Source organism: Aythya ferina (assembly GCF_964211825.1).
Source record: "Aythya ferina genome assembly, chromosome: 2".
NCBI classification, from domain to species: Eukaryota; Metazoa; Chordata; class Aves; order Anseriformes; family Anatidae; genus Aythya; species Aythya ferina.
Genome location: NC_140297.1, coordinates 140,149,963 through 140,173,392, shown reverse-complemented (window position 1 = coordinate 140,173,392; position 23,430 = coordinate 140,149,963). Strand labels below are relative to the sequence as shown.

The window sequence follows — 23,430 nt, the reverse complement described above, 5'->3', positions numbered from 1 at the left end:
TTGCTTACCAGCTCTCACGAGGATTTGTCAGGCTGAGTTTTAACAGCCTTCAAGCCTTGAGTTCTGCTGAGCATGAAGGTCTGAGGTAGAGCTGCCGCCCAGGCCTGCGCTCCTCTCAGTGTCTGCAGAACTGACGTGGCTGCAGTGGGGCTCAAAAACACTTAACAATGAACTGTCAATGAACGGATCTTGGCTCCTGACTTTCCATCTCAACACGTTCCTTCTGGGCTGAAGATGTGGCCTGGAGAAAGAGGCAAGGCTGGTGTCTACAGGGACGCCCTCCATTCTCAAGGAAGGTTTGTGGTGTCGGGTCCAGAATCAGAAGTAATGGTAAGGAGAACTCTCCATGGATCCTTCCAGAGAAAGCACTGACAATGCTTTCTTTGGATAAACAACTGGCTCACTCTTTCAGTATGGCTGGAGGAGGAAGTAGCACTGATACTTTATAAAATTAAAAATTAAAAAATAGTTAATTGCAGTAATTACTAGACCAGTAAGAAGAGCATTGGATGGGACCTATAAACAGTTCTGGCAGCTGTGACCAGACCCCTTGGTATAAGACCGCAGTTGGCAGTGAATTTTTCCTCTGTCTTGCATTTTTACCCCAACATAAATGACACAGACTCAAACGGAGACAATGCAGAGAACCCTTCAATTCTAACACCACACTGGATTGCTTGTTCATGCACACCCCCAGGAAGCCAGAGACTTGAAATGCTTTAGGTGAAGACAAACCAGTCTCTCCCTGGTACACAGGCACTTTAGGTATGCTGGGTTCACTCCCTCTTCTGGCTCCTCGACCACTTTTTATGGGTTTTATGTGTAAGCCACATAAGCAAAAAGAGTAATGATTCTTTCTTAGGACAGTAATAAAATTGTGTTAATGTTAAATATGATACAAAATGTATATTAAAATGTGTATACATATACATGTATATACACTGAAAAATACCCTTGATGGAGCATCACCATAATTTAGCATTGTGTCCCTGGATGGCTGAACAGAAAACTTATTTGGAACCAGTCAGACTGACAGTGCAGTTGGATAGGTGTCCTTTTGTATCTGGCAAAGTGTGTTTTTACTTGATGAAATTAATTGTGATCGTCTCTGTACAGTATTTCAGAGCTATTCAATTAATTTTATGTGGCTTCTATTTCACAAAAAAAAAAAAAAAGTATTAAACGAGAAAGTTCTGGAGCTCATAGCTCAAGAGGCAAAGTTAGAAATAAAGAGCAAATAAATCTAATTTAAATTGCAAGCATTTATACTAAACTTTTTTTTTTTTTCCTGTAGCTATTCTTTAAACAATCAAAATCAACGTAACCATTTTATTAGATAGCTAAATATTGGACAAGTATTGCTTATTATTTTTAATGAACTAGTGTTCTTATTTAGGCAGAAAGCCTAAATTAACATTCTGGAAAATGTGGCTATATTTCGTGCTGATTTATTTTCATTTCAGTGGTTTCACTGCAACAGCTGCTCTTGAGAGCCATAAGGGAAGAAAAGGTAGACAGCTCTGGTCATTATCAGACTAACATAAATGTAGAAGAGATTTAAGTTGAATACTCTGAAATACTTTATTTATATATCACCTTTCAGAGAATGACAATTGTTTTGTAACTGCGTATTTTCTAAGTTTTTTTGTGTGAGATGATATTTAGCATTTTCTCTTCACTTTAGAGATCGTGTTATCTTTGTAAGGTGAAGAAACTTGGATGGCATTAGCACTTTTACTTAAAGCAAACAATGAAGGAAAAAAAAAATTAAGTTTGTGTCTGACAGCAATATACTGATAATTCATATATTTGGAAATGAAACAACGTGAAGCTCATTTTTGGCAAACCACATTATATTGTCTGCAGTGACCCATCCCAATGACAAATTTACCCTATGACAAGTTCCTCTGCTGTTAAGGCACGGAAAGATAAGCAAATACTGCTGCAGGTTTGCACCCATATTTTAAAAAGGTTTCAAGTATTTTTTTGTATTTCAACAAATTTATTTTGTTAGCTTCAAGTGAAGTCTTAGTCTTCACAGACCCGGGATGTTGTAATTTTATTTTTATTTGTGTTATATTATTTCACTTGACTTTTCTAAGAAAAAAATGTGTTTATTCTGAGAAGCAGCGTTCCTCCTACCAACAACCACAGTAGGTAAAGGAAAGAACAAAACTTCAAAACTTTTTTTTTTTTTAATGTAGACACTACATCTCAACCACTAAGAGAAAGAAATGGATAGCACTTCTCTATCACGCTATTTGCGTAATGATTTCTTTCCTATATACAAATCTCCTTCCAAGCTAGGTGGAAGAAAGAGCCTCTGCCTAAAAGATAAATAAATAAATAAATAAATAAATCTATAAGCAAATATAGATTTTGTAGCAACTTTTGTTTTCTTTAGAAGTTGCATCATCTTTACATATTTATACGCATTACACTGCCAAAATAACCACCAAGCTCATTGTGACAAGGATACGCCAAACTCCTTTAGCCAACTTATTCAAAACCTGGTTGCATCTAAGAGTCAGATCTGTAAGAGGTACCTAGTATTTGTCTCACACACCTTTTCTCAGAATGCTCTAAATTTCATTATAGTCATCATTAACTGGTTAATTATCTTCAGCACGTAAAACGTTAGGCATGCAATGTGAGGTGGGGCACTAGATCTAGGCAGCAAGGAACTTTTCAGAGAACAGCAGCAACAGGCTTTGCATTCCCATCTCTCTGTACACACTAGCTCCCCAAAAAGATGAAGCTATGATTATCTCACGTTTCCTGGTCAGCAACAGACTTACAGTAGCGTAGCTGCCTAAACATGTCAGCTGGATTCTGCCCTAAAATACCTCTGTCTCTCCACTGATTTCGCAGGAAACCTAGGGGGCTTTGATCAGCATCTGATCTCAGATGAGACAGACCTGGGCACACGTCTCATTTCCTTCCACAGCCTTTATAAAATCTTCTTGATGCCTACTAGCAGCCTCCTAAGCCCAGTGTTGCTTTTTGAAATATTCCTTCCAGATCCTCAGCTTTTAATACAAGCTCAATATCACATTTGTAAATACACTGACTCAAAGGTTTATATAACTGAAGACTATTTTAGCAATGCAAACAGTAAAGCCTTTCTAATGAAAACTGAGAAAAACTGCAGATGAACGCAGCAAGCATTAAAAATGCCTTCACAATCCATACAGTTTGTCCCTGGGTTTTTCTGCTATTTCCCTATCTAGATTCTTGTCTTCTGAATTAAGTCTTATAAAGAAAGATTAAATATATCTAAGTAGAATTTAAGGGAACACAACTTCTGATTGTGTTTCAACTACAAGCTTCTCACGCCACCAAGTGACATTAACCTCTTTGGAAAAAGGCCATGAGCTTGGTGATAGGTCAAAGAAGTTTTTAACCTCACAAGAAAAAAAAAAATGTCTTATTTATCTGTAATACTTTTTAGGGAATCTTCCAAGCAAATCATATAGTCTTTTAAAACTTGTCTAGAAGGTAATGTACAAACACAGTCCAAACATTTTTCTGAAAACAAGGTCCTTCTTGTCAAAGAGACTGTTTAGATAAAGAATAAATAAAATTAATTAATTATAGCTTCCTTGATTTGCCTTGCATTTGACTGAAAGAAGAATCAGCAAAATATGACAGAAGTGATGCTGGCGTGATGCAGGAAACAGAGATAGTAGCGGTAATATTTGGTCTGTTAATAATGCCTTTTAGCCCATGTGTTTTAATTACGCATTCATGTATTATAAACAATAATTCCTACTTAATCCTAATGAAAAATAAACTTCCAGCGATAGTACTGGCATCTTAGCTGTCAGTAGCGCATTGTCAGACAGTCAAAATAAACAAAAATGCCTTTCTTTTCTAACTTCACCTGGAAATATATGGCAGAAGTAGGATGTAGCTGGAGATGGAAAGCACTTATTAGATGATCTGGTTTGTTTCCATGACAATGAAGGATCTTTCCCCACGGTACATTTTCTAGAGATTTCTTAATCTAATTTTGGGTGGTTTTCTGTTTGTTTGTGTTTGGTTTGTTTTTAAGGCTTATGCAATGCCATTTGCTAGGTGATTCATTCTGCAATGGGGTAGATTAAGAAATATGAATGGACATTTAGTCTAAACCTTATATTGATTTCATCATACTTCAGGATTTTTTTAAATCTCCTAAATGAATCTCTTTCATCCTTGCTGTTTAAGTAATTAATACATACATATGCTACTAAGCTGTTTTCTTTCAACAATAATTAAACCAACCTGGGCATATTTCCATTTCACTATTCTATCTCTTTCGTCGTGGTGCTTTTTTGGTTTTGTTTTGTGTTCTTTTTCATCTTCTTTTATTGCTTTTTTGAAATGTAGATTAGCTAAAACCATATTTCCAGAAATATTCTCAATGATTCCAGTGTCTCAGACTCATAGGACAGCATGTTCCATCCACATTCACAGTTATAAACTACTCAAAACCTAAAATGGCATTTAATAGTTTTTCAGTAGGCTGCAACCTGCAAGTCATGGTTAGCCTCAACAGACACCCTATGGGCTTTATGTGGAAAACATTAAATCTGCATTCTACAGAAGATGTTTATCTAAAGCTCATTGCTTATTTCCAGGAGTCTATATTATCCTCATCTCAGTTCCTGAGTGATGCACAATGAACTTATGTTCCTAACTAGGAGTTGAAATGTGAAGCTCCTTTCTCACACGAATTCAACTAGAACCCCCAATTATCACCACTGAATAAAAAAGATGGTTTAGAGAAGAAATGCAAGGATGTTTGGGAGGAATACTGTATGAACTTTTCATGGCAAAGTGCAAAGCTATTTTATTATATTAGATTTACTGAGGGTAAAAACAGACGTAGACATTATAATCCTCTTTAACAAATAAATTAATTCTGTATATATCACTTAAAGGCATTAAGCCAGCAACGTAAAAACAATCTTTGTTGACTAATCAAGATCAAAATGAAGATTCATGAAAAGTAATCTTTTAGTTAGCAAGTTTTAGTCTTTTAGTTAGCAGATTACAGAGCTACAAAGAAAGTGGAAGGAAAAAAAAAAAAAAGCTGTACTAGTGCCTTATTCATTGTACTGTTTGTACAGATCTCAAAAAAAATGAGACTTGCTATGTAAATATTTAAAATACTATTTTACTGGACTAGAACTCAAAAGCTAAAAGATCATTTCAAGCCAGTTGTAAGCTTTACCGAGAGAACATCTAGAATACCTGAATTTTTTCTTTTCCTATATACAAGAAACAAAGTTAAATTTTCTGCTTCAAAGGAAAAAAAAAATAGAATTTAGCATTAACTGTGGAACCAGAAATAATCCACAATAATACATGAATACCTTAGTAAATGTAGTATCATTCCTGGTTAAGTATTCAAACCATCTTATTTATTATACATGATTATATACCGTAAATAGAATGCAGCAGCCCTGCAGCAGAAAGTGCAGCTAATCAGCACAGAGTATATCGTAGACAGAAAATATAATCAGGCGAAATGGAGGGCACGCTTTCACTGCAGAGTTAATACATACTTCTGCTGCGATATTGACAGTATCCTTCCTCACAACCACTCTCGTAAACCTCTTCCAATTCGGTAATGTTTCTAAATTGGACTTCCCAACATGTTTTGAGTACAGGTGAAGCCTGTGGTCTATATCCAAAGGACCCTACTAGGAATGCATCAGTTTCATGCTGGCATTAGTCAATCTGCAATCAGTACGAAGTGCATTAACATTAATCATTATAGTACTTTCTTATATTTTTTTCAGGGTATTCGGTTCAGTCTTGATGAAACACACACTAAAAATATAGTGCATCGCATGATTAAGCACAAAACCCGTCAAAATAATAGAAAATAAAATTTTCTTTCTAGATCTGCTCAGTACATAGACTAGTCTAGCACACCAATAAAAGCAAAGCTTAGTTCAGAAATCCAAAATTAATATATTGGCCTGAAACCATTACCTTTTCTTGGTTTTAATTATATAACTTAATGTGTTCTATTCTGGGAAAAAAAAAAAAAAATGTCACCAATCTTGCTAGTGCAAAACCATTTGAAAAACTAAAGCAAAGATAAATCATTTGTTTTTAGGCATTGATATGGATAGGGAAAGATGCTGAATTTTTAATGAAGTGCTTCGTTTTGAAATAGAACAAAACTTATCCCCCCATAGAGTAATATGTAGGGGAAAAAAAAAAAGTTTCTGAAACGTGTTATTTAGGTACATGGAGATAACGAAAAATTAACAACTACTCTATTGCCATAGTTTAAACTTTACATTACATGTGGAATGCCTGATGCATGACTGAAATTATATTATTTTGCAGCATTTTCTTGTCAGGGGAGAGAACTGAAACAGGGAAAGAAAAAATACAGATAGGCAAGGGACAGAAATAACACACTGCAATGAGTAGGTCTATATGATAAACTGTTTCCTATCTTATCGCCACACTGTCACACTCCTCAGAGTTCAGTGTACTTTTTCCACACATTTTCTTGGCAATTACAATGAACTAACATTATTTTCTGGAGAAAAAAATGTATCATGCACTAACACATTGCTCCAAATTTGAAATTGTTATAATGAAACTCCCAGAATTCAAGCAGAGCTGATGCATTGCCAAAGACCTACTTAAGAAAAACATTTTTTCTCCTTTTTACTTAGCTAATCTTCAGCTGAAGCAACGGTAGATCCAAAATTCATTCCCAATCTGACCAAAACTATTGTTTTAATATCCACTTTCTCCAATCAAAGGTGAATATATGCAGCAGATTTTCTATGTATGACACAAGAACAGATTAGATATCACTCGTATGTAACCAACATGAAATTCTGATTAATGTACCCTGCATAGCTTCAGTAGAAAAGTAATTATTGAAACAGCATTTAAACACTAATGATTATTCAAAAGGTTTCCCAATTAAAGGTTAGTAGGAAATGTTCACATTTCTCAACTGCATTTATTTCTATATTTATCTGTGAACTCTAAAATACAGACATATTCGCAATGGATTACATCAACAGACCAGAATCCAGAACAGACCCCACTGCATTAGTTCCATGGAACTGCAATAAAACCCACAAAAATCAAGGTCCACGGGTTCTTCCGAGCTTACCATCAGCAACAGCCACTGCATATCAGTGATTTTATTTTTATTTTTATTTTTTGTGGTTCACAGGAGGAGAAGGTATTTCTGTACACCAGTGCAATCTTATAAACAGAACCTCTGAGCAGCTTGTACAGTTACCCAGCTTTTTAGAGTCTCCATTATACTTAGCAACTATTATCAAACACATTGCCCAACATCATCACACTCACTATTTCCATGCAAACACGAATATATTTGCTTTATATGTATATAAATATATGCTTGCAGAATTGTATGTATTTATTTACATGTATATACATTTACATATTTATATGTATATAAATATATGCTTGCAGAACTGACAAATTATGTTCAGTTCTTGAATTAATTGAGAACACTCTGAAAGACCCATCCCAAGATGAAAAATCACCATGATGAAGACACAGCAGCTGTGTAGCTGACTATCTAAGGAAATAATGTAGTTAGCAATATGATGCAATTTGCAGCTGGTATGACTGAGGGCGTCCTCAGTGCAAGTGAAGGGTATGCCACAAAATCCTTGGGCATCTCTTAAGATATTCAAGCTATTCTGTCGCATGGCCTGAAATCCAAAGGTGAACCGAAATTCCTAGAAAATAGAATGAAAACTGCCTTTGATCTCTCATTTGTGTATACGTGCACATCCAGCATCACACTTTGCGAAAAATTATAAATTAAACTTCAGTCTGCCCATGACATATTGAATAGGAAATATATACCAGAAAACTCCAGCAGGGAAGTTCATATTATTCTCCTGGCACTGCAAAGGAAATGTTGATGGTGGCAGGTGCAGAATTCAGATCTCTGCACCCCCCAGTTCTTTGACCAAATGATGCTGACACCTTCTTCTCATGCTGTAGTCTAAAATAGGAGATTTGAAATACCATTACAGGTACTCCTTATGCCCCATGATTGTGCTTTGTGCTATGAATGAGCATACTTTACCATTAACGATCTACACTAATCACAAGCTTTTCTGCATGTAAATTATTTGAATTGCTGTGGTTTTATAACCATAATTCTTGTTGCTTTTTAAAATCTTTTCTGTCCTTCCTGACACTTCTCCAAAACTTGCAAAACTCTAACAGTTAGATGAAGTAGGTTCTATTGGAAAAGTTCTTGAAAATAGGGCATTAGAGGCATTTATTATAGGTTATTTGAATAATGGTCAGGCACAGTGGTAGAGTCACTGTGATACAGAAGAGCTGTAAAATTTGGGTCTTCTTTAAAAAAACACATTTTCATGTAATTTTACAGCAGAACAATGCCACCAACAGCAGTGAAAAATGGAAGCTGTCAAGTGAACGGAACGCTGCCTGCCCCTGGGTTCTCAACATCCACACAAAATGCACTCGCTGTGAGTGCAATCTGAAGACGCAGGAGCAACAACATAAAAAATAATGCTAGGAAAATCAAGGAATGCAAAGAGAAACATTGGTATATAGAAGAGGAGAGGGTAGGTTGGGAGAGGAGATTTTATGCTTGTGGTTTCAGCCATTTTTTTTGAAGCTATTTTAGATTTTTTTTATTACGTTTGCGTATCTATACTTGCAACTAAATTTTGCAGAACTGAGATAAGAAATCAATAATTGGTGTGTATTTCATCTTGAAAATCTGGGGCCATCTTTTAATAGTGTTATAATCAACACTTCAAAAATAGTATTTTGAATGCATTACAGAGAAAAAAATATTCAAATTTGTATCAAGTTTTCTCACTTGTCATTTATTTAATAATGCAATATTTGTCACTTACAAATACACATGCATAATACACGCTAAGAGGCCCCCTCTTTGGTGCATAATAGCTGAACCACATACTAAACTTCTTTGGTTTAGAGTATTTCTTAGCAACTTCATATATTACTTTACAGATTTAGAAAGATAAATATTATGAAGCAGTTAACAAGGAAATTGCATTTCCTTGCCTGTCAGCTTAGTCTTGTGCACCTTTTAACAAAAAAAGGTTATTGTTCAGATTATAACATTAATGGCTGTTACAATCTAAAAGGCATGAACTACAAACTAAGTTCTTAAAAATATTAAGTTTCATGATAAAAAATTATCTTGAATACCAGAAGATAGGACTTGGAAGTGTATCTTCATCAGACAGATATGTCAAAAGTTGCAAGTAGGATAGGGTGTATTAATCGAGATCTATTTCAGCCTTATAAATAAAGACAGTATGCAAATTCACTGACTTCAGTAAGATAAATCCAACCCAATTCTTGTTCTAAAACCAATACAAGTTTATATTTCAACAACTAAATCTGTAATCCATGCCATACTTAGACAAATTTGGGACAAAATTCTCCAACATGCAAAATTTTTATGTCATTTCTGATTCTCGCAGTTATTTTTTGTCAGGGTTAAGGGAAAAGGGTTTTGCCTCCCTGTTGTTCAGCACAAGCTGAAGTGAAGCCAAGGGCTTGAAATATTTCAAACTTCTGCTTCAAGCATCCTATCTAAGGGTAGGGTTAAAACGATACTGCTAACTCACCTCAGATTTCACAGTTTATCAAGGACCAATATTATTTTTTATTATCCCTTTTATCAGAACATTATGAACCACCTGAAGCCTAGCTACCAATCTTTTTGGAACTGTTTCGAAACCTGGTATTTTCTCTAAATAAACCTTCGTTCTACCAAGTGTGTACTCCTGGGGGATCTAAAGGGCTGCTCTGTCCATAGTTAGCAGCTGGAAGGTTAGCCCTGCCTCAGTGGGAAGGCAGGAAGAGCTGCAATACTGCTCTCTTCCATCCTCGTTTATCTAGACCACATATCCAAAGTTTCCACATTTATTGTGTTATTCTGTCCATCTCTCAGTTGAGACCGTATTCAAGAGGTTTAAATAAGATTGGTCACCCTTGTAATTCTCTTCCTACCCAGAACCACACTGTGCCAAGATCAAAAACAGAAAAAAACACTTCAAGAAGCAGACCAGGAGGAGGGCCCACACCAGAGAAGCGGCCTACCTCCTCCTCGCCACTGCCAGGAGCCGGCAGAGGCCACAGAACAGCTGGCAAAGGGCCTCTACTGAGGAGCACATGGATATATCTTAGTTGTAATCAGAAGATTTCTTTTTGAAGCACCATGTTTCCACAATTCGTTATAAGTACAGTTCCCGACAGGGTAAATGAATGTTGCCATGGGTAGGCCCGTTGGGCCATGAATGTGCAGGTGATTTAACTCACTGACTGGCCTGAAAGGAAAAAAGCTAAAACAATAAAGAAAGGAGTGAAAACAAAAGGTGAGGGCCTCAATGATTGTTCTTCTGACATACCTGGTACTGAGCAATGGAGGCCTGGCTTAGGATCTTACCAGGGGTTTTTGACTGTACAGGTGGGAAAATGGAAATATTTATGAATATGCATTTGAGTGTATGGTCTGGCACGTTGCCTTTGCCTCATACCAGAATGCCAAAGGAACCCAAGGCGCCATGGAACAGACTCACAAACCACCCAGGGCACTTCTACAACACCCAAGGAAGGGTAAGATCATACCATTAGTGGCAGTCACCACAGCTCAATCAACCACCAAATGCGTCTAGTATCCCATAAAGGTCCATAGCTAGAAATTTTGATTTCTAGATGTCTGTCAGAACATGCACTTTTCATAAACTACTGGGCTCTTTAAACAGATCTCTTTAAAATGTTTCAAGTCATGCAGACAAAATCACCAGTCATTTTTTAATATCATGGCATCTACCTTTTCTTCTTCTGGAAGAAGATAATACCCACACCTCATGAGGATGGTGTTAGGAATTACAGGAATTATCTGAGTTATTCAAGAATGGAGAGGGATTCTTCTCATATGTTCTCATCAAATATAGCTTAGATTTCTAATGCTCTCATCCTGGTTAAATATCCATAAGTTTTAAGACATACGTAATTGGTTCCAAATTTAGGGTGATTTAAATTCAAAAATGTAACATACTAACTGGATTGTGGTCAATTGTCCACATTTGACCCCTCCTCTTTTTTTCTTCCTGGTGGGAAGTTGCAACCACATACCAGGTAGGATATTCTTAGCATCCTCATGTAACAGTAGCTGATGCACAAAGAGAATAGAGAGAAACCTGTTACGGCTGCAAATATCCCCAGCTCTGTGAGATGCACAGAGGAAGCATATGTCACTTTATTAAATCTGCAGCAACTGAGGTGGAAGTAACAGAAGGTAGCTCTCTCCAGAGCTGGAAGAGATAGGAAGGGAGATGGTTCTCTAAGGAAATCTCTCTCTTACTTTTCTCTCTCTGACTGATTTTTTTCCCCAGAAAAAAAAAGGATTTAAAAAACAAGTCCCAAAAAAATTAACAGCTGCCAAGACAGGATGCAATACAGAACTTCTTCCCAAAAAGAAATAGCTTCAGGGCATGTTCAGTTTCTTCTTGCATGGGAAACAGAAAGATGAGAAGGAGGAAACTAATATACTCGTGCTGCTTGCCCCACTTTCTCCCAAAGTAGAAAATTAAGGGCCAAAGGATGGATGGTGTTCAATATACTTGTTCACAGCTCAAAGAGCACATGGAGTGCTCTGTGAGGACGCATGGCAAAGGTGCAAAGAAGTCCAAATGTGGTCACTAATTTCACCACTGAGCTCCCTCACCCCTGCTGTCTGCTCCACTTCATTGGGTTGCTGTGGTAGTGGGCTTTTTTGTAATCCAAAAGCTTGGAATTTTTAAACGGGTTACAGGAAAAAGAGGAATTTAAAAGGTTCTCCTTATTCTGACAGCTGCTTTTCATGGAATACCAGGAAAGAAAGTCGTAAGTTTCTTTCTGTCTTTTATATGCAACCTGTTGTCTATGTCTTATATACAACCTCTTGATCCAGCCAGTCTTCACCTTGTGTTTATAGAAGTTTAAATATATGCATAGGCGTTCACCTCAATATGGTTCACGACTCCAATTTTAGGTGAAAAACGATTGTTGATCATATGACATGGTTAACCTCTCTGAAGTAATGCAGAGATGTAGGGGTGGCATTAGCTTAGTTTTGGAATCCTGATTGTGTCTGATGTAACACACTGTTAGGAACCGGGGAAAAATAGCTTTGCTATGCCTTTGACTCGTCAAGGAAAAAAAAATATATAAAGAAAAGGAATACAGATAAATGTTCTGGATTTCTTTCTAGTATCACATGGCTTTTCAACTGATGAAGCACATCAGCTGAAAAATTCAGGAAATGGTTTAAGATGGGTTTATATGTATCTAGTAGGGAAGTGAACATCCCAACAAACAACATAGTTAAAGGTAGTTATGGGCAAGCTCCATTCTGAATGGGAGGGAGGCAGTTGCAGTTATTACTCAGTACCGTATGTCAGAAAATGGACAATAGACTCAGTTCAAATGTCATCGCTGTGTTTTTATCCTTGACTCTTGGACTAGAAATATGTGTAAATTTAACATACCCTTAAAATTATTGCAAACCCCATGCTTTGTTGAACCTATACAGTCAGGAAAATTAAAAATCTGTTCTGCAGAAATATCTCCACAAAATCATTTCCCAACAGGGAATAGAAAATGATCTTTTTCCTTCAATGTCAAAGTAATCATTAATTGCACCATGATGAATAACAAATGTCTGTGCCAGTAATTCTTGACATCATGTGATGGCTTAACTATAAAATGGAGCATCAGTAAATAGCTCATAGGTATCTTCAGGAAAGAAAACAGAAAATTAAATAATGAAAATAAGAGTTTTCTGTTAGAATCTTATTTTCTGTGTAAGTATCTGGTTTCATAAATAGGGTGATATATTAGTTATTTTAGTAACCTTTTGAAAATCAGCATACTTATTTAAAAGATGCTTACCGAGGAGTTCAAAAAGCGTAAACACTTAAGAATCTCTAAAAATAATGAGTTTAAATTTAATGAAATAAAACATAGTCTACTTTTTTAAACTAGGTGTGTCTAATTTCAAAGCATGGACCATTCCCGAGCCTCTGCTGTACATAGAATTTGTGGGGAGAACAACCTTGGTACTGGTACTTGGGGCAGAATATATAAGTTATCTTATGCCCCTGTGTGGCCAACCTATACAACAAATTCACCTTCACATGGCTGTAACAAAAAAAAATATTAACATGTTGTGGGACAAACTAGGTTTAGGTAAATCCCCTTCTTTCCATTCTCAGAAAAGCCCTGCTAATATATACTGCAATGGTAAAATTGGACTGATACTCCTCCGTGCCATTTGTATCAATTTTAGTCACAAAAGATACTCGCCATAATGCAGTGATGTGTTAATCTGAATATTGCCCAAAGCAACTGTGACTTCTCAAAGCGTGCTGCTACAAATAAAGCATCTGACAGCACAGTATTTGTACCCTGAACTCTAAACGAAGAATGACGATCAGAATATGCAACATATCTGATAATTAAAGGCTTTTAAAGACATTCAAAAACTTTATCTCATTGTCTTTACTCATGTGAATGACAGCTAACATCATCAGAAAGAAATTAAGAGTTCAAAAATCTGGAGCTCCTTTAGATGCTGCTGAGCAATTTGAATGTAATGTAAGCACTTGGTACGCTTTCAGAATCAAAAGAAAAGTCTCCCGATTTCTTTCCCCACCCTTTCTTTCCCAGACACATGAAGACTTCATTCCCCAAGCTTGCTGTTTGCCAAATGCCAAGAATACAAAACAATTCTACTGATTTCCTAACACGAGGTAATTCTAATAATTTTCCAGCAGAAAGCAACCTATTGCAGGGGAAATAGCACTGCACTCACAAGGTAGGTGAAACATGATTTTGAAGTGAACTCCTAGCATGTACTGCTTCAGCTGGCCAGAGCTGGTAATGTGGGACAGGAGACGTGCAGGACCAGGAGGAAGAGCCCGTAAAGCTCGCCCTTTTACACCCACAACAGCATCTTACTGAAAACCGAACTGCAATATTCCTCCAGCTGAAGCTGTTAGCAGAGGCTAACTAAAGCCATTTCGACGGTAAAATCAATCTAACTCATGAGGAGTTCAGTGTCATTTGGGTCCTCTCACACCAGCTACTGTAACACAAAGAACATGCAATAAAAAGCCAACTCATGTAAGGTTTCTTTGTAAAATGACAAAAAAGCAGCTTAATATATATTCCTGCTAATGTTTGGTATAATACCAGAACACCGAGGCCATGATAACTGGTTTTCCAAAGCCAAAATCACAGCACATCTAAACTTCAGGAGAACTCTTAAGAATATAGATCATGTGAAAATTAATAGGAATGCATTTTCAGTTACAGTCATATGCAGACTACCTATTCCCCTATGACTCTTCTTAATATTTTATTACCTGCTATGCTGTTAGTATGTGTAAACCTGTTTTCTTCCCATTATTGCTTTGTATACCAGCAGTTAATCATTTTGTGCTTAATGTCAGCTGTTATCGTTCTGGACTCCAACTTTTACTTTTTACATATAAAAACAGACTGAAAATAAAACTGAAAAAGCACAAAAGAGGCTTTATAATCTGAATAAATATTTAACTTCAAAGCCCAAAGAGACAGACCACATTATACGTTGGTAAAGCACAATCTTGTACATGCTGTAGATGTTTTTGTTTTCCTTGCTACAGTTCTGATGCACAAACAATCGGGTTTTAGCAAGTATGGTACCTTAATAATGCAAAACTCAGTGAAAAATCTACCTAAAATACACACTACATTGATGTAATTAGAAAAATTAAAATGTAATTTTTAATGAGTAAGACAATAACAAGGAGTACCCTCCAAAATAAATGTAGGAAAGACTTTTAGTGACTACTCAATATGTGACTTCTTCAAAGCCCTTTTATCATGACCAAATTTAAAATACTTATTCCGAATTTAGAAAGAACCTCTTTACCCCGTAAGTTTAAATAACTTCCAACTAATAAAAAAGTTTAAATAACACAGAAAGCATGACTTGTCTACCATGGTTACTGCTGCATTTTGTTAAAAAATTGCACAATGCTTTGCACTGGTACCCAGAAAATCATTAAACAGCTCCTTATAAATGTAGAAATATTCTCATCCTAAACCTGACAGCCCATACCGGGTGAGAGGCTGGGTTTCCAGTAATCCTTTCTTCTTTGCCGGTCTTCTAGAATAAATGTAATTCTAAATCTCAGGCACAACAAATGCAATCAAATATTCCTCTGATGCCTTTTGATTGGAAACTGCTATCATTTGCAGCTTTTGCATGAGACTTACAACAAAATACACACCTAAAAGCAGTACGCAGACGTGTCTGCACAAAATTAAGAAGAAGCATGCACCTTGATCTGCAAAAAGCAGGCACTTTGATCTGCAAAAACAGATACAGAGAACCAGGAATCGGTTTGTAGATGTCTGGAACAGTTGCTAAGGGCTTTGTTGGTTGCTGCAGGCCTGAAACTGTGCACTTGGAAATATGCACTGCTTTACAATCACAGCTGATAATACATGAATTATTGCTCCATTTTGTTGAGCTTCAAAGATTTCACAGCACACTAAAGGGAGGTAAGGAAAATCCCACCGACTACAGATTTCAGCTATATCTAAAAGAATCTTAATTCACTAAACTGATTGTCATTACTAAAGCTGCCTCCCCCATTCTGCATGCCTAAATAGAAATTCACAGCCAAGGTACGAGAACTTGAAAGCACTAACATTAAATAAATATTAAAATATTGATAAAAGAAACATCAGGAGTAAGGGATAGAATCCTTAGAACAATGCTCTGGGAAATAACAGTTTTCTGAAGTATTAAATACAGATATCATTGTATTGAAGCAAGGATACCTCATTTAAAAGGGATTTCTCCCACAGATACAGAGAGGAAGATTAAAATGCTGGGTACAGTCTCTGCAATATTACTTCCATGCTTTTTCCAGAATGTTTCCATCAGTGCACTATCTTTACAAAAAACTACAGGCTTCCTCTTCTCCCCGATCTGCACTCTCAGGCTTTTAGATACATTTCTTCATCGTTTTTTTCTGTTAATATTTAAAAGCAGTATGAAAAAGTTCTCAACACTGGCATTACAGCATTATCTTCACTGAATGCAACAAAAATGAGTTGCTATGAATTCAGTTTCCTCTCAGAAATAAAACTGAGCAGCCAATTTAATAACCGTCTCCCACAAATAAACAACAACTTCTCCCCATCGCTTTGAATTTCCACAAAACAACAGCTAAAGGGTAGCCTACAGAGCTGACCGACCTACTGCAAAGCATCCCCTGACCAGCTGTAATTTGGCTAGTTAAAGCCATTAGTGACAAGCATCGCACACAGCATCAAAGTCTTCTAAAAATAAGGAACTGCTGTCTGCCTGTGTTGCAAATGGTATGCAGGGCTCCTAATTTACATCTCCCAACAAATTATATATGGTTAAACAGGCACATCGCTGAGCATTTAATCCTTTCACTGCCACATCCACACAGAAATCATTTTCCCAGGCAAATTTGTTTATGATTATTTAATATGCTTTAAGGATTAGAGCTAATAATGCGAGCTCCTAATGGCAGCTAATGTATTTGGAAGATACATATCCATCTTAAATATTTTATTCTATCTGTGCTGGTTTTATTTCTGCAGACTGACTTCTCATTCAAATCCTTACATAAAACATAAAAGCACCAACAGAAGAGAGTCACTGCCACCATAAAAATGTTAATATTTAAGAGTGCAATTAGAAAGGTATCGCACTGCAAAACATGCAAATAGATTGCTATCAGCACAAGCACAGAAATGGTAAGGGAAACATGTTTCATTTCTACTTACCTAGTGTTGTTCAGCGTCTGTCCAAAAAGATCATTTTGTAAAATATTTGGAGGGGATGAGAAAACCCCATGAAAATGAGATAAAACAGAATTGCAGACCTGGCGCAGTGTCTCAAATTGCATTTTCTCTTTCCTTCCCTTCTATTTTTCTTCACCACCTGTCTTAAAAGTCATCTATTTTGCACACACCATCAAATGCAAACATGCCAATCAAGTTCCATATTTCTCCTGGTCTCTGTAAAAACTGTGCCTAAATGAGCAGGGGCTGATAGTTAATTGTACAGTCATTATTCTTCTAATTCAGTCGTAGAAGATTTAGTACCCGTGCGGCTTTCTCCTGACTGTAGCAAGAATTCTAAACAGCAGTAAGCTTTTTGGGCATTCCCAGCTGAAGTGTGAAGCTGAGCTGCTTTCATGTACTCTACTCATATTTCTCTAAGCCTATTAAAAACACGCAGTGAATAGATGCTGTCGTCAGGAGTTTCAGCACATCTGGCTGCCAGCAATAAAATCTCAGAAGTAATAAAAATGAGGACAAGGCATCCTCACACTGTTACTACTGTCTAAGAGGAGGAGGATTTCTGCATCTTCCCCTCCTCCTTCCCTCCCCTGTAAAAATGACTAACACCAGTGGCCGTGTATGTAAGTCGATTTTTTTTTTTTTTTTAATGTAAAGGCAGCTGTACAGGACAGACAGACCACTCGAAAAATATTTTCACATAATAAATAACATGTAGCTGAGGCCGTAATGACAGACCTTGTGTCTCACCGGGAAGGCTATACTGTACCTCAGATGAGATAACAGGTTTTTCATTGCAAACATTTAAATGTAGGACCAATTCATGGCTGAAGCACACAGTATGCATCTTATACGCAACTGCTCTGCTAGGTACTGCACATGCAGCATCAAGGTAATGATTTATCACTGAAAACTTGAAAAACCACCAAAAGGAGTTGTTGCATTTTATATATATTAAAACGTTTCAAAATTAGAAGCCCTTAGCACCTTTTAAAAGTTCATTGCACGGCATCAACCATGCTAGAACTGAGCACAATCAGTGGCATCTCTGGGTGCTCCGTACCTGCCTACTTCCAGACAACCCCCCTGTCTTAGGAGCTGGTGCACGTACAGGAGAAGTCAAAGAGCAAGAAGCAGAAGCAGATTTTTAACTGAGGCCCACAGCAAAATCCTGCAGCAGAATATGCATGGTGAATACTACTGAACCTAGAGAAACCAAGTACCCCTGGCTCAGAGCATATTTTCCTTTTTCCTTTCAATACTTGTGCCAGATTAGAGGGTAACGTTACATAACATGACAGAATATATTCTATCATCAAATTGAAAAACAACAATTAAAAAGATTTGCCTTAGAATATCTTATTTACTATGCGCAGCTTTTAACATCTTAGCACTAATTACAAAATCTCTAAATAAACCAACATAAAATGAGGGCCATTATTAAAGCTCTTCCACTGAAAGCGATTTTAATCCCAGAAGATATGGGGAATAAGCAACCTTCCAGCTAATTAAAGTGTTGTTTTGATGTGCTCTGAATGGAGTACCCATCCATGCTTCTTTGGCCAGAAGGATGGCAGCTACAACTCAAATTTTTAAGGAAAAAAAAGAAACGTGAACCAATTCAACTACAGGACTATCTAAAAGGGACCTTGAAGACTTCCAACCCACACCTAAGTTAAACTTGTAAAAAGAGGAACAGAGAAAATAACAAGTAATAAAGCTATTCCCAAATATTCCTGTTTTCACATGAAAACCTACAAAGTATTACACAAAATAGTTTTTAATATCTACTTTTTTTTTTTTTTAAATCCACATAATTTTTAATATCTACTACATTTATTCCTATAGCATACTGTGCATTATGGAAACATTTGTATTTAACAACTGTATTACATTTTGTGGTTAAAAATATTAGGCTACATGTATGGCAAAGCTGGGAACTGGAGTTCCTGGAGTAGGAACTAATGAGTATTTATGGCTACCTTGCAATAACAAATGAAAACTTTACACTAGGTAACCACCTTGTGCACGTTACTTGCCAATTCATGTTTGTAATATAGGAAATTTTGCCTTCACTTAATTCCATCTGAAAGACAGTATATGGAAATTACTGCTGCAAGAAACAGAATCATGTTGTTACAAAGGATTCCAGTTATTCAAGTAATTATTAGACTCATACGCACTCATATAACTACATGGAGACAATGCTGACCACGGAGTAGCTACAAGACCAGTATCCTACCATACATTTCAATTAGATCAACATTTTAGTGTGCGACTTATGGATGGTTATCAAAGCCAAAATGTTCTTGTAGTTGCAAGGAAGGTCTGAATATTTGACTTTCACCTCCGCCTTCATTCTCAGATACTTAAGGATTTCAGTGATTTTTCAGATATGGAAGTTATGAGATGCATTCTTCTTTTGCAAAATTGTTCTAAACCTACTGAGAAATAGGATACATATCTTAAATTTCTCATTTTTTCATTTTCTTCTGAAGTAAGGAATCGATAGCTTGTAAACAATATTCTTACATTGTAAGTATATTGTTTAATGAGAAAAAGACAAAAGTAAAGAGAGACTTTTTAAAGGCATATACTCCATAGATGCAATTAGAAGAAAACTCATTTATAATGATGTGGGGTTTTTGAGCAAACACACTTTTTTTGGACATCTGAAATTTTTAATTAAGATTTAAGTTACTGTTGACTGGAAAAGTACTAATTTTTATTTCAAAAAATAAATATGGGACAGAAAAATAAACAGAATTTCTCTCTTTCCTGACCTGTCTTTGCTCTCACAGAGATCCCTTTGGCAAAGAGACAATTCCTCCCCATATTTACTAGGTAGCCTGTATTATTATAATCACTCCATAAGGTAGGCTTCTTCCTAAACCTTCTCCTTCCTTACTTACACCTTTACCAAAACGTAATTGTTTGGGCTGAAAAGAATGAAGGAAGCAAGAGGCATAACAAGAGCAGGTCGGAGGGGACAGAATAAAGGAGAATAAGCAGAGTGGGTTGTGCCCACTGAAGCACACATCCTTGCAGAGCCAGAACAGAGCTGACAATCAAAAGAAGTCTGCAGAACCACAAGTACAATTTATTTCCTGCACACTCATACTGTTGGAGAACAAAACAGTACAGGTACTAGTTGACTTACTGCAAGCCTGGTAGTGATTTTTAAATGTTTCAGCATTTTTTATATTAGAAAAGTTTCCTGTGGTGAAGGGCAGAGTGATTTGGTCTCAATTTAAGAAAGAATATCTTCAGCATTCCCACATTAAAAGCCTCAGGTAAGAGTTCTGGAAAAGGCACCAATTATTTTTTACCAATTTGATATTTAACTTCCTTATTCTTGAGGTCTCCTTTTCACTTGTCACTCACTTGTCACTTTCCAATATATACATTGAAAGAAGAAGAGGTCCTATATATAAAAGCTCCCTTTTTCAGACAGTGCTTATTCTCTACTTCAACATGGATAAGGTAAACTAAACCTAAGCATTTGCAATTCTGCCATTTCCTAACATTTGAGGGCCTGACTTAACTAAACTCTGATTTGATTATTATAATATTTTGTGTTTATACCTGCACATATAGATACGCATTCCTGCTAATTACTGTTAAATAGTAATAAAAGTCATTTCTATACAACTTTTACAATGGATTTCATAGCCAGGAGGATGAAATGCTTTAAAGATATTACACGGAATAGGAATATCAAGTACCAGATACTGTAAGTGACTATTTTGACATGGCTGAAATGGCCCATTTCAAAACAAAAAGGCAAGCCTGGGAAAAGATTGTTGTATCCACTAAGCCAGGCCCCACTGAGATCCACACAGATACTACTTCTCTAGCCAAGATGAATCTTAATAAACACCCTCCAGCTATCGTTTATAAGAAAAGTGTCTCAAGAAAAGGTCTTTTTGTTTGTAAGAAAAGGTCTCAAGTGTGCATGGATATTTTTCAAGTTATATACATTTTTATTTCAAATATAAGATTAAACTGCCTCTTGACCTCAGAATTCAGAAAGCTCATAAGGTAAATCTATTATACAAAGCAAGTTGACAATGTGTAGAAATATGTTATCTCAAACACTACTTACAGGCGTCACTTCTTTATCATAGCCACACAGAATATCATTTCATAGGAAGTTGTAGCTTCAAAAGGTGAAGATGTTCAACCTCATTAAAACTCATAAGGAATTTAAGATCATTCTGCGATAAAAGATACTACTAAGTACAATTTGGATTAAACTCCATTCTTATTTACTGGATATTGCATGAAAGTAGTTTGACTGAATCAAATAAAATGGTGGAGATCAGCCATTTGGAGTTTGGAGCTGGAGTAGGTTTTTTATTTTACAGAAAGTCAAACCTCTATTTTTTTTTTCATCTAGACAGTAATAAAACTAGGTAAGTAACAATATATAAATCCCTGTAACACATCAATTGCATTACTCTTCTATCTGCCCTTAACAAACATTTATCTAAATACTTAAGGTAAAAAGTTTTGGATTGTTTTACGTATTCTTATTATGACTGGAAAAAATACCTGAACAACACTTTTCAGACAGGTAAGATAACAAGAGTGGCCTCGAACATTGGCTAGTTTTAACTGTTTATAAAACTACTCATTTTTGGTCAAATTAGCAAACTGGTGTTCCAAGATGGGGCATGATTTTAAAGGACTAACTTAAATTTAATTCAGTAATATGATGAACATTTGACTTAGCTACTGCAAATGAAATGTAACCAGACTTTCTTCTGGGGTAAAGCACACGTTCATTTGTATTTCAGCACATCAACGTGCAAAGGTTCAGCTTCACATGAGAAGTTTTGCAAGTACTATGGCAAAATCTACAACCGTAAACTTAAACGCATGAGCACAGAAGTCACAGAATCCAGTATTCTGAGTATCCAAGATCAGAAATAGCAAAGAGAGGAAAGCAAATAAAGCCCCATTCCCAAAATACAGAAGTACCTAAATCCAGGCTGCAGGGAAGCATCAGACTCTGCTCAAGAATCGCAATAATGAATCCACTCCTTGAGCTGGCATCCGAGCAGTCAGTCACAAGGCACCTTCGTTTTTAATACAGGAAGCCTGGTGGTTAGAATGGTGTCTGGGAACACGGAAAACTAAGTCCCAAGTTTCTCTTCCGCCTTCTTCATGTATTTCCCAAAAGTCCATATGAACCCCCTCTCGGTTAATCCAACGGGAATTTATCATCGCTGAGGCGGTTCTCTTTCCCATAAAACAATTAAATATTGAAAGAACTGTTTAATTCACTGAGTTAAACATTCATTGAGAATGGAAAAGTGATACTGATTTTATTCTCTTTTAGTCAGGTCAAAGATCTCAGATGGGAGATACTGAAATTCCAACTAAGAGATCAAACCTTGCCACAGAAAATATCCACTAACAAAGTACAGTAATGTAAACAATTGTGTGTTCACCTGAATATCCAACCATCAAAACTTGGGGGGTTTTTCTCGTCTGCATCTTTATCTCAGTACCTTCTGCATTTCCCTATTTCCATAATTTCATTTCCAAGGCTTTCTATCAATATTCATGTAATTCTTTTCAATGACCTTCTTTCCAAAAACAGTTCTCCATCTTCCTCCCATTTCTCCTTTTAACAGCAATCTATATTCTCCTTTTAGTTTAAGTTTCAAGTTTTAAACCTAAGGATATGAGACTTTGAAATCTGGGTAGTTTGTCTGCTTTTTCTGTCCACCTTACTCTCCATTGCCACGACTGAAGACACTGGGTAACTTCAGCCAAATTGGAAAAAGGGGCATAAATAGTAAAATAGTTAAATTCCAACAAGCTGAGTGAAAATCATTATCACCAGAGGAGGAGAAAGACTGAAGTCAGTGTTCATGGAGTAAAGGCAGGTAGTGCTTAGCCAACACCCACTCACTTTGGCAGTAGATATTGGACAGTGAATAGCTACGTAATTGCCATGGTAAGTTCGACAGAAGAGTCACAAGATAGGAAATGCTGCTTAAGCTATTGTTATCCTTTACCATATCACAAAGGAAATATGTGGGATACGTCTATAAGCTATCTGGATTGTGGTGCTTGTGGAACCCTCTGTCTCTGTTATATTTAACCCCTTCATTTCTCAGTTTCCACTGGATGTACTGCTAAAAGTATCCCATGCACACAGGACTCACCACAGTTTGTTTCCTGTTCCACCAGCATTCCCACATTAAAAGCCTCAGGTAAGAGTTCTGGAAAAGGCACCAATTATTTGTTACCCAGTTTGATACTTAACTTCCTTATACTTGAGATCTTCTTTTCACTTGTCACTCACTTGTCACCTTCCAATATATATATTGAAAGAAGAGGTCCTATATACAAAAGCTCCCTTTTTCAAACAGTGCTTATTGTCTAATTCAACACGTATAAAGTAAACCAAACCTAAGCATTTGCCACCACACTCTGAATGACTATAAGGACACCATGATCAATCTACTTACATTCAGGAAAAAACACTGAGATAAACTCTCAGTTTACCTTTTGTAC

The 23,430-nt window shown here is 36.5% G+C and overlaps 1 protein-coding gene across 31 annotated transcripts in view; it reads right to left on the bottom strand.

Moving 5' to 3' along the window:
* Nucleotides 1-23,430, bottom strand: part of RIMS2 (regulating synaptic membrane exocytosis 2) — a 448,070-nt gene that overhangs the window by 293,080 nt on the left and 131,560 nt on the right. For 2 of the 31 annotated variants that reach the window (XM_084510638.1, XM_084510633.1), the window contains exon 1: nt 16,882-17,466. The exons of 25 other annotated variants lie outside the window; for them this stretch is intronic. In XM_084510638.1, coding sequence (XP_084366764.1) covers nt 16,882-17,003 — 122 coding nt within the window. In that variant the 5' untranslated portion in view covers nt 17,004-17,466. Of the gene's footprint in view, nt 1-16,881; nt 17,468-23,430 lie in introns of those variants that run through there. 4 more of the 31 variants (XM_084510639.1, XM_084510635.1, XM_084510637.1 and 1 more) reach the window with 3 other exon arrangements.